We start from the raw sequence: 13,113 nt of genomic DNA, 5'->3' as shown, positions 1-13,113 counted from the left end.
CCCCTCCTTCCCTTTGTCAGCCCTAATCGAGGAACAAAGGGTGTTAACAAATTACAAATGTCTAGCCCAGTGCGTTTGTGTGATTATTCTACACCGGTCAGCAAGAGGTGAATGCTAATGCCAATTACTGCGGTACGGAGACTTCAGCAGTTCCAGCCTGTAGCCTCACACACATGCGCACACACACACACACACACACACACACACACACACACACACATAGACACACCACTCACACTCACACACACTCCCCAGCACACACCCTGTGACGGCCAATGCAGACAGAGATTGAAGCCATGAATGAAACAAGGTTATTTCTAATCTCCATTCCCTCTCTCCTCTGTTTGTTTGTGTGGGTTCCTTTATACATCTTTACGTGTGTGCGTTTATTGGGGCGTCTGTGCATGCGTGTGTGCCCATGTGTGCCCGTGTGTGTGTGTGTGTGTGTGTGTGTGTGTGTGTGTGTGTGTGTGTGTGTGTGTGTGTGTGTGTGCACGTGACACAGTGACAACGACGAGAAGCCACTGAAGGGCAGCCAGCACTCGCTGAGCGGCCAGATGGCGGGCGGGGAGAGCGGAGACAGCCTGGTGGACTACGGCGACCAGGAGGTCCAGTTCAACGAGGACGGCTCCTTCATCGGCGAGTACGCCGGACACAAGGACAAGAGGGTATCCACGGAGATCAAAGGGCCCGCCCAGGCCCCGGCGTGAGGAAGCCATGACACAATTGGAGGAGGGATGAAAGGGAGGGAGGGGAGGGAGGGAGGGAGGGAGGGAGGGAGGGATGGAGGAGATACAACACCAGACTTCAAGGCACCACCACCCTCCTCCTCCTCCTCCTCCTCCTCCTCGAACCTCTTCGACAGGATGAGGAAATCGTGAGGGGGGTGGAAGGAAGACATTATCTGAGCACAAATTGGTCTGAAATGTGATCTGGAATGTGTAACTGCCGACTGCACTGCCGTCCTGGTTTTATAAGGCCACGTCATAAGCGCCCTATCACCCACCCACCACTGCCGCCTGATCAATTTATAAGAGAATGGCCCTTACTAAATACTGTATATATATATTCTGTATACTTTACATTGTAGTGTCTGTGTGGAGTGCTTTGTTTTTGGTTATTATTATGACCATACAGTTATTGTGTTTTTGTTTTCTTTCTGTTTTTTGCTTTTTTTTGTAAATGTAATTCCATGGTCAAGTTTGTACGTATGTTAGGAGAATGACAATGAAAATGAAGAAAAAATAAGGTAAACGCTTTTGTCTCTCTGTCGCGTGTACCGTAGCACACAAACAATACAGGGTTGGGATATCAAGCCAATAATAGTTTTCAATTGAAGCAGATCCTATTTGCATTTTATATATTGAAATCCGTCCATTAAATATGATGTAATATGTGTACAGAGGTTAATTATTAACTTATTTTCTTTCTTTCTGCTTTATTGTTTTACTTGACATAACATCAAGGGCATTGGATCAAATCTATGAGTCATCAATTGGAAGGGAATATTATTTGTGGTGTTGTCCTCTTGTCTTCTTGAGTATGTTATCAGAAATGCTAAAGCGTATATCACAAATCCTCATCAGTACAATTGTAACATTTTCTTTTTTTATCTAGTTTTGTTTTATTATTGTGAGTGAAATTCTAATGACGCAGATTTGGACCGGATCTTTTTAAAATCTATTCTATGGGATTGTAACGATGGAAGACCACAACTGTTCATTACTACAAGTGTCTCTCAACAAAAGTTAGTAATAGTACAAATCCTTCACCGCCTTACGCAGCGGCGTATCACACAGCACTTACAAATATTTGTATTATTATAATTATTCAATAGTATCAAATGTGCACATACACTTGTTTCTCTTTTTGTGCACCCCAAAAACCTAGGTTACAGTATTACAACAATATATATATATATATATATATATATATATATATATACATATATATATATATATATTTGAACGTAACCTAGAATCTCATTACAGTCTTTTTATTTTTTTTATAGTTACTGTAATAGATAATGGACTCTTTGGTAGTCATATTACTGTTCCTTTCTTCTTCTGGTGGCTTGTAAAATGATCTTTCACAACCTTGCTTGTTACAGTAAAGCTTCATCAATATTACACTATTTCAAAAAAAGCCTTACTTGTTCTTAATATCACAAACGGCTGTTGGGTTCAGCAGGAACAGAGCTAACAGAAGCTCCCGCTGAACTTCGACCTCTGTCAAAAAATACAGCTTGTTTTGCATGTTAATAATGTTGATTTGGTGTTTTTTTTATGTCATTAAAATTGCTTTACTTTTGTAACTCTGCGATACTGATATGACTATGTCTATGTATCGCCAATATAGGTTTGAATGAAGGTACACAGACTCGACTAAGCTAAATTCTAAAACTGGGACACGTGTCTGTTTTTCACACACGTGAGTGCACATTTACATAAAAATGAGCCCAAAGTGACTCCTCGCCTCATCTTATCTGTCTTGTTGCTTCAGACAGAGGGATTTTGATATTGACCTTTAATGGTTAGCAACAGATGAAGCTCTTCAAGTCATCATTCATTAAAATAAACCTAGTTTGCCATGATTTATTTTGAAGGGTGCCTTGTAACACTCCTTTGTGTGAACCACATTAACACCAAGCAATGGGATTATAAAACTATTCTGAAAAAACGAGAGAAGATCTAAAAATTGCGGACACACAGAAATATTAGAACTACACAACTATTGCAGTCTTTCTTGCCGAACTACAAAAGTTTTACACAAAAAGAAAGACTGGAATAATGGTTAGGTAAAATAATGACAATTCAAATAAAGTGAGCAATGAAATGAGAATAATGAAATAAATATATGTAAGAAAGAAATCCAGCAATTTAGTCTTGACATTGCGGGCCCTATCTTGCATCTGGCGCAATTGACTCCCTCACTGGCGTATGTGTCGTTGCTATTTTCTTGACACAGACATCGTGTACATGTCCATAACTTTTAGGATTGATGAGTATTTGATCGTGAGAAAACATTGTTTTACCGCAAGTGAGTGTTAAAAAGAATGAATGAATGCGGGCGCGCGTGTGTGTATGCGTAAAAGACTTAATGAATGCGGGCGCGCGTGTGTGCGTCCATCTGTTTAAACATAGCAAACTAACCACGTAACGCATAAAACAGTCCATGGCAATGTATATTAACGGGGGGACACATGGATATTAGGAACACAAGTCGATAACGATATGCATACAATACTGATAAGAAACAATGTTTATAATGTATTGCATATATCATTAAATAGAACACAGTTACCGCATATCGTATGTGTGTTAAGTTTTCTTTGCTGAAATTTATTTGAGGACTCAGCATTTCTGAAGTTGTGGAAGAAAACCCTATTCCATGTATGAATTAGGCCATATTATTTGGCCATAAACTGAACCATTTGAAGTTTGAAATTCATGTGCATCTGATCTGTCTCATCGGAGACTGCAGACGCGCTGTCAAAATATCAACTCGTCAGATTCAAATGCGCTCATGGTTCTTAAAGGGGATTGGAGCTGGCACTCTCATTGGTTTATTGCACGTTACGCCCAAACCACACCTATGGGTGATTAGGCTACTTCAGACCAACCCTTTTTAGATTTGTGCCGGGGGCAAGAGTCATTTCGCCCTGCTTCTAAATGTGTTTAGCGCAATCTAACTGAGCACTGAAGCCAGCAGTGATCAGATCAACCACTACCACCATCTTTTTTGTCCTAATGAACTGAAACGGATGCAAAATATGTTTCTTCCTCTCCCTGTTTCTAATGTAGCCACCTGATGCTCATTTGAACATGCTAATTCAAACATGATAATTTGAGTCCACATCACGCATCAAGGAACCTGGTGCCCAACAAAAATGAGTACTGAATTTTATATATATATATATATATATATATATATATATATAGATTTTTTTAAACAACAGAAAGACAGAAATTCTAACTAAATACGAGTCAGGATGCAATTAAAGCTTAAGGCCTGGTGAACCGCTTGGCCTTCGTAGAAAGACTGAAACACATGGATTAGTAAACATATGGATTAGCAAAACAAATAGCTCTGAATATGAAATACAAGCTGCTGTGGTGGCTAACACTGTGAGGCATTGGCTTTTTGTCATTATTACACTATACATTCAGGGGGAGCCAGCATTCCTTGAATGAAAACTAAAACATGTTTTAGACCTAACCACCAAAGGTATACTGCATAGCCTGTGATATTTCATAATCCACCATAAACCACTGAATTTAACTTCATTTTGAACGTCTCCCTAGGGTTAATACTGGGATTTTCTTCTCTCTTCAAACGGGGAACTAATTCATAACCAATTGTTCATGGTAGCAAGATTAAAGCTGAGAAAGGCTTAATTGTATAAATTATATATTGAACCCTTTATACTGAGGTGAGGAAAAAACATGGCCGAAGGCTGTGAGTCAGGTCTCCTACCGAGTGTGTGTTTAAAAATCCCAGTGGTTAGTTTACGTTTACCCTTGTAATACATCAAGCTGACCTTAAACCGCATTACATAATCCTTATCTTGCATTTTCAAAAAGCAGTGGGCAAAGTGATGCATTGTACCCCCAGTACATCTAATGAAGTCCCAGCAGGGAGTGGAGCAAAGTGTGTCTATGGAGCATTTGCAATATATTATGGGTATAAAGGGAGGGTAGGGTGCAGGTCAGTGGCCCTGAGCAAAAGGTGGATTCTCACGCATGTTTTCAGTTCTCTTTTTAAAACAAAGCACTCGACCAGTGTTTCATCTAAATCACAGAGAGGATCATACATAATACAGAGCTCTAATCAATAGCCACGCACTGGCCAGAAGCTCTGGCTTCCTGGCATTATTGGAGGAAAATAACAGTTGAGATCAACTTCTATTTTAGATGAATGCTTCCCCCCCCATAGTATAACATCTCAAAGGGAACATTTATTTTAATAATTAATGTCTAATCGGCGCTATTCCCTTTATAACACTAGATTTTAATGACAATCGTGTCCTGAACAACCTCTTAACACACACATTGGCGTCATTAGGCCTGTCCTTTGTTCGCCTTGACTTCCCCTTACATTACAGGCCTAACACACACGTTGCCATCACAATATATCTACATCACAGACAAGCGGCATTTTAAAGCCGCTTATTGCACATTTGCACCAAGAAGAAGATAAAAATCGGAATAGAAAATAAACTGGATATTCGATGAAATGGGAATCCTTTGAGTAGTGAAACACCCTTTCTCTCTCCGCTGTATCTCTGCGGCAGTTGGCGTCACAGGAGTGCTTCTCGCGCTAAAAGAGTGATTCATTTGAAGAGCGCTGCAACAATTTTTTTCTTCTTCCCGGAGCCTGCGACTATTTCAAAGCTTACAAGCTTCTGGGACATCTGAGGGAGGACTGATCTCAACGTAGCGCACTTGCGCTGCAAATGAATTGGTCCCTAGGTCTCCTGAGCTGTCAGCAGCTCACTTTGTATGAGAGCTTCATTCATCAACACATTTTCCCTGCGAGTAGCAACTTCTTGAAAAGGGGGGAGGGGTGTTAACTTAAGTAGAGGAACGGGCAAAGATATATTTTTATTTTTATTCAGCCTTGGTATTCTATTTAGCATTTATCTACTGAGATTATTTTGTTGTGCTTTGTATAGACTAGCGAGTACATTGGTTATGAGTAAGAAAATAATAAGAATGGTTTATGTGAGTGCCGCTATGTTTGCCGAGTGAGCCGGCAAATAGTTTGTCTGGCCTCTCAGGAATTTAATTTCTTCTGAAATTAGCCAGGGAAACTTTTAATGGATGACAATGCGCTCTATGAAAAACTAATTTATTTGCACCATTCGGTTGAGTAACATCCTGTTAGCTTTACCTTTTATTACCTTACGATTAACCAGCTGGAGCTACTGAACTATGACAGTATGTACCCGTATGTCATTGTGTGACATTGTCCTAATGTAAACGTGCGCCGTGAAGAAAAATAAATATTCGTCCTCGGGCAAGGATAGAGGAAGCCGTTTAGTATTGCATACAGAAGCAATACATAACCGTAATGCAAAAGTGTTTATCCCTTTAAGGGTTTCTAATGTCCTCTATAACCCACTCCGAGGCTGTCCTTCCTCAGCATGTAAACCAGCGTTATGATTATACTTGAGAGTCGATCTTCAAGTGACTCCCCATCACCCCTTCGACCGACAACAACTTTTCTTTCACCCGGATAACGATGATGACACTGCAATGTCAACTGTGTGGGCCCCGGCCCCCCCCACCAGGGATGAGGGGCCCGCTGAGTGCTCTCCAGCAGCTCTCTGATCTCTCTCAGGGTGGTCATTATCTGTTGGGGAGCGCAACACCCAGCATCTTACATTGCACACACAGCCGGGGTGCTTGGGGGGGGGGGGGGGGGGGGGATGTACTTTTTTTGTGTAGGTTGTGTGCGTGTGTCTGTGAAAGTGTGTCTGTGTGAATGTGTGTGTTGGGTTCTTGTGAGAATGTTTGTGAAAGTGTGTTTGTGTGATGTGTGTGTGGGCATAAACATGTGTTGGGTTTGTGTTTGTTTGTTAAAGTGAGTTTTTTGTGTATGAATGTGTGCATTTATGTAAGTGTGCTTGTGTGTGTTTATGTATTGGGTTTGTCTGCATGTGCTTGTGAAAGGGGGTTTGTGTCAATGTGGATTGGGGGATTGTGTCTGTGTGATTTTGTATACACACACAATCCCTCTTCTAGATAAGGGATTGTGTGTGTTTAGACAAACTATTTTGTGTGGGGAGGAGGGATAGGGCGGTATTTGTGTATATGTATGCATGGGAGGCTGTGTGTGTGCTTTGTGCGTGTGTGTGTGTGTGTGTGTGCATGTGTGTGTGTGTGTGTGTGTGTGTGCGCGTGTGTGTGTGATTGTGTGTGTGTGCGTATACGGTCATTTATGTGAATGTATTTCTGTAAGTGTATTTGTCCATGTGTGTTTGTGTGTATGGGCTAGGGAGGTTGTGTGGAGGTGTGTTTGGCGCTGATTCAATGCACGTGTGTGTTGTGGCCAAGCTGTGTTCAGCACACAGTGTTGGCTGACAGATCTGAAAGAGACACAGATGTTGAGCCAGGGTTTAGCGACCAGTGATTTGGGAGGGTCCGCCATAGAGGACCATACGGTGGAGTAAAGGTAGACTGCGTGTGTGTGTCTGTGTATTAATTTATGTGTGTGTGTGTGTGTGTGTGTGTGTGTGTGTTTGTGTGTGTGTGTGTGTGTTTGTGTGTGTGTGTAGGGGAGGGGGGGTGTTTGGAAGTAGTGCATGTTTGAGTATAGATCTACTTTGTGTGCGTGAGAGAGAGAGAGAGAGAGAGAGAGAGAGAGAGAGAGAAAGAGCAAGAGAGAGAGAGAGAGAGAGAGAGAGGGAGAGAGAGAGAAGCAGGAAAGTCTGTGTGTGTGTTTGTTTGTGTGTGTGTGTGTGTGTGTGTGTGTGTGTGTGTGTGTGTGTGTGTGTGTGTGTGTGTGTGTGTGTGTGTGTGTGTGTGTGTGTGTGTGTGTGTGTGTGAAAACATGCAACATTGTGTGTGTATGCGTGTGCGTGGGCATATGGGCATTTGGGCATCCTTGGTTCTCCTCTCAGCCTGGTCGTGGATGTGTCTGGAAGCCAGCCAGAGCTGTTGGGTCAGAATGTGAGGTGTCTGCCTCAGGAGTTCAGAGCCATGTGGCTTTCTGTTTGACCTCCCCTCTCCACTCATCCCTGGCCATGTGCTCCTGCTTCAGCCAGGACAGCAAGCGCCACCGCTCCGCTATTCCCACCCACATGCTCACCACCCCCACCATCACCATCACACTTACCCAAGGCCCTGTCGAGATCACATTTTTTGTCTGTTGCATGTACTTACAGGGTAATCACAAATTTTTTTCTTAAGCTAATGAACAAGTGCCTATTACACCTAATGGTGACCCATGCCTGAACGAAACATTAACACTTATTTGCTGTAATTACTAGATTAGCAGATAATTATGAAAAAGGTCAAAAGTTTTAAATTAGTTTTAAATTGCATCAAGGCGCTATGACTTCTCATCTGTTTACATATGAACTTTATATCTGAAATGCTAGAGGCTAATCGAACAGCTGCCCCAATGTGTGGTTCAATAAAGATGTGATGTTAGAAGCCATTTTGTATTTATTGGAGCATTGTTGATGGAAGTGAACAATATTTCTTAATTACTCAAAGTGCACCTCACATTAATAAATCCCCTATGACTCCCCAATTCAAATGCTACCTGTTTTCACATACATTAACTTGGTTGTGTTATATGTCTGTTGTGCTTTGTCATAAAGTTAACGTGGACAATAGTATATGTGTTGAATATGTTTGCGTGTTTGTAAGCCTTAGTGCGCTAGGATCTCTGCATTATTTTCCTCATGCCACTGCAACCATTGATTACTGAGCTCATCTCTATTAAAGATTCCTGTGCATAATATTTTTTCCCGGATTTAAAGCATTGCAGTAGGACCACAGCAAATCTACAACAAAGATGCAATGGATCTAAAATTGTATACATCGTTGCACTTTTTTCTAGACTGAATATCTGCTTTTGAGAGACAAATGCAGAATCCTCTCCTATAAATCAGTGTGCATACTGTAGTGCAGCAACATCAACTTCAGCATAATATGTAACGTGCAGCCCGAGCCCTGTTCCACACCAGGAGGGGAGAGGCCCCTGTACCGACTTCAGATCATGACTAATGACTCGCTGGCCTGTCCCACCTACCCAAGACTCTTGCTGGCCCCATTCCCCCTGGTTTCACCCAGCCCCCTCTACCTCCTCTATCTTTCTAACCCTCTCTCTCTTCCCCTCTTTTTATATCTGCCTATCATCGCTCTCGTACTCTCTCTTTCTCCCTCTCTATATCTTCATCCATCAGTCCCTCTGGTTCCAGCGCTCTTCATCTCACTCTCTATTGACAACTCTGTGGGGCCTCACGCTGTCCTTGGCTGCCAACATCGCTGCATTCAGCCACTCCTGCAGATTCATGCTGTAAAACATCAGGAGGACACGTCTGTTCCTCACCCAGAAGATCACACAGGTTTTGGTCCAGGCCCTTCATCCTCTCACGTCTAGACTACCGGATGGTCTGAAGGCATGTGCCATTCGAACTCGGCCGCTCAATCAGAATGCAGCAGGCATTGCATGCATGCATACCCACACTACACCACTCCTCTGCCCAATGGACTGGCTACCGGCGGCTGCTCCGAATCAACTTCCTTGTACTTGCCTAAAATGCTTGGAATGGCTTCGGCCCATCAGACATCAAGGACATGGTCAAACCATACACCACTCTGCTCTATGACTGCCAAATGGCTTGCTACTCCCTCACTATGAGGCAGCCCAAGCTGCTGCCCATAGGTTAATATAACTAGAATTTCCGCATATATTTCACATATTTCTGAGCGAATAATATAATAACATTTTGCCTATAATGTTACAACGTATAACATTTTGGTTCACCTAATACATAATGAAGCAAGCATAATAATTTCCTCCTTACGTTATACGTAATAATTTTCTACCTATAAGCCGTTTTCACACATTTTTGCCGCATTTGTATATCAGAAGATTCTACCCTGAGGGTGATTCACACTTAATGCTTTATATGAGGACATCGATGTCGTTTAGACATCGATGTGCGCCTCTTAAGTTCTTAACTTAGACCCTAAGTTCGCCTCTTGCGAACTTAGGGACTGAGTTCGCAAGAGGTGGGATAAGTGTGGCCGCTGTCACTGTAGTTTGTTTGACCGTAGACAAAATGGAGGCAGAACAGACAGAACTCATCGCAATCAGCTTAAATGTTGCTGAAATGATGCATAATATATTCCGTTGCATCCATTAAATCTGAAGCATCGATTGATGAAAGATTGGAGCATGAGTTAGAGACAAATATAAGAAACGACGAAGAAGAAAGGTGTCGCAAACGACTGGGTTACCGGAGAAAGACAGCGCATTTGTCCAAAAACACACTAATGAAATCAACTCCATTTGTCCAACACTTGGACAAATGGAGTTGATTTCTGTGTTTAACTGAGACATCAGGGAGTGAAAGAACTATAATGTTCCCTATAATATTAAATATTCAGACTGTTTAATAAAAAAACCTTTTTCTATACATGTGCAGCTGTGAACTACATCACTGTATCTCCTTCTCCAACTGCCAAAAACCTTGGTGTAGTGTTGGACAATCAGTTATGCTGCACCGCAAACATCACTGCGGTGGCCCAATCCTGCAGATTTGCACTTTACAACATCCGCAGGATCCGGCCCTTCCTCACAAGGGAAGCAGCTCAGCTTCTAGTCCAATCACTGGTCATCTCCCGCCTCGACTACTGCAACTCGCTCCTGGCTGGACTCCCTGCCTCTGCGATTGAACCCTTGCAGCGCATCCAGAATGCGGCAGCGCGCCTCGTGTTCAACCTACCAAAGTTCTCACATGTAACCCCCCTCTTCCGAGACCTCCACTGGCTCCCTGTAATAGCTCGCATCAGATTCAAGATGATGGTACTGGCATACAAGGCAGTCGATGGAACTGCCCCAGCCTACCTCCAAGCATTAGTAAAGCCACACACCCCAGCTCAATCCCTCCGCTCAACTACCTCAGCTGGACGTCTGGTACCGCCATCGCTAAGAGCAAGCAAAGGTCGATCAGCAAAGTCACAACTTTTCTCTGTTTTGGGACCTCAGTGGTGGAACGAGCTCCCTACCGATGTCAGGACCGCAGAGTCGCTCACCAGCTTTCGCAAAAGACTCAAAACTCACCTGTTCAGAGTTCATCTCGACTCTGCATAGAAACCAATGCACAGCCACCATTGAATGTTGTACGTCCTGGCACTTGTACATTGCACTTATTCAAGGTACTTAATTGTGTAGCATCTACAGTAGCTGCTATCACTGCTTTACACGGGGAATGGGTTAGCCTAGCGATTGTAATACTTGCACTTGGTTCTATGAACGTCTTTACTGTACCGACAGCGATATATTGTTTCACTTCTTATGACAAATGTACTTATTGTAACAAATTGCACTTATTGTAACTCGCTTTGGATAAAAGCGTCTGCTAAATGCCCTAAATGTAAATGTAAATGTAAATGAACTAATTTATCGTAATTTATTGTATGATGTGTACTTTTAGGGTTATGATAAGACCAATCTTTTCAAATCACTTTTAAAAGCAATGACAACATTTAAATATTTTTTAACCACTCAGCGAAAAAAAGGCAACAGGCTGATTATCATTTAGGGGGCCACTCAATGCCATGCAGAAGCGTCATCAACAGGCCCACTGAAGTGGTGTGAGAAATACCGGCTTTCTACTCCTCATTCACATATAAGGTAATTTAATTTCCTACAGAGAAAATAGTACATCAGGAGTAGTATTATTCAGGAGATTTTCCGGGTAAAAATGTCAGGATATGTTGTTCACACATATGGCCCATCAGGAGAATATCAGGACCTACACGTGTGTCTGAAAGCAGCTAGTGTGTGAGCATTTGATAACATTATAAAATTTGTCAATTCATGGGTAACAGGGGTAATTGTTCAATGGACAGTTTAGTATACTATCCATGCAAATAAATTATAAATAGCTTTTACTGTTATCAGGGCTGAAAAGTGCATTGACATTTTAAAATGCATGGCAACTTCTATTGGTTTGTTGAAAATAATAATCATTATTGAGATTAAACATCTCTTCCAGTGTCCTGGCCAAGATAGGCAGCAGTAGCCTACAGTCACAAATAGCATACACAAAAAACATAAGAAAAATAAAACAACTAAAGTCCGCAGGGGGGAGGGGGGATATCAATATTGCAAGACATTTCGGGAGGCTCAAGGAGGAGGGTAATATTAAGTTTGAGCAACAAAGTGTAAAGACATTTCGGGAGGCTCAAGGAGAAAAGTAATATTACATTTGAGTTACAAAGTGTAGTCTTGTGGTGGACTCTATAGACATAATTCACCATACTGTGTTACTGACATGTTTTCGTTGCGTTAAAGGTATGCTGTCCCTTTAAGATCACGTGACTTTTGTGTTGATATGCCGGTCAGCGCGATGTTTGAATCAAACGTTTTTTATACGACAAAATTTACGACCTGCCATTGCTTGTCGAGTTGAGAAATTGTCTTTTCTCTTCTTCTATCGCAATTTCTAGAGTCTATAGACAGAACGCCTTACCTTGAAAATTTCGTCAACAAAACAGACATTGAAACAGACGGAAGGGGGAAGGGGGGGACAACAATACGCAAGACATACGGGATGCGGGATCGATCTTGCCGTTGTCTTTCAACGCGCGCGTGTGTGCGTGCGTTTGTCCATGTGTGTGTGTATGCGGTGTCCTGCGCTACCATTGTCTTGAAACGTCTGTGAATCAGAGTGCGTGTGTGTTCGTGCAAGTGTGTGTGTGTATGCAGTATGTATGTGCGTTCGCACGTGCTTTTGTGTTTGTGAGCTGCAGGCCGCTTGGCATGCATGTGTGTGCGTTAGGGATGGGTCGGTCCGAACGATTCGTTCACAACGAACACTGTAAGCTTCAATATCATGCTAGCACTTTTTGTTTTCTTTTTATTTTGTTCTACATCACAATTGCATGCTTTAATAAAATATTGTGTTTACCTACCATTACGAGTTTTGTTTGGTCTAGTAGGAAATTTGCACAATGGTGCTGCTGCTGCTTGCTGACGTGCTTCACTGCTTATTAGCGCTACTTGGAAGACGCCATTTAATTCTTACTGCACCCCAGTATGTATTGTGGATATTTATGAAAAAAAAGCACGAATGTGCTTTATATATGCTTAATATTTACACTTAACCATGTGTTTACCCATGGGCCATGGCAACGCGATGTATAATGATATATTTTGGCAGGGAATCGGACATTATGGAATAAATGTTAATCAACATGCATGTAGCCTACTACTTTCTAATGTTCTGGTCAAAAATATGGTCACGTAAATAAAATATACAAACGAACAGAGCTTCATCTCCCCGCAACCTTATATTGATTGAGTCTAAAACGTTCTCAACGATTCATACCATCATTCATACCCAGCATTTATACCACAGATACTCTA

General features: G+C 42.1%; 1 protein-coding gene across 1 annotated transcript in view; it reads left to right on the top strand.

Moving 5' to 3' along the window:
* The window catches only part of chl1b (cell adhesion molecule L1-like b), a 67,512-nt gene extending 66,781 nt beyond the window's left edge, over positions 1–731 (top strand). The window contains exon 27 of the mRNA XM_079748462.1: positions 506–731. Coding sequence (XP_079604588.1) covers positions 506–710 — 205 coding nt within the window. The 3' untranslated portion in view covers positions 711–731. The remainder of the gene's footprint in view (positions 1–505) is intronic.
* Positions 732–13,113: the final 12,382 nt, after the last annotated feature.

Source organism: Pollachius pollachius (genome assembly GCF_949987615.1).
Source record: "Pollachius pollachius genome assembly, chromosome: 12".
In the NCBI taxonomy this organism is placed as follows: Eukaryota; Metazoa; Chordata; class Actinopteri; order Gadiformes; family Gadidae; genus Pollachius; species Pollachius pollachius.
The sequence above is the reverse complement of the archived record's forward strand: the minus strand, read 5'-3'. Positions and strand labels throughout refer to the sequence as shown.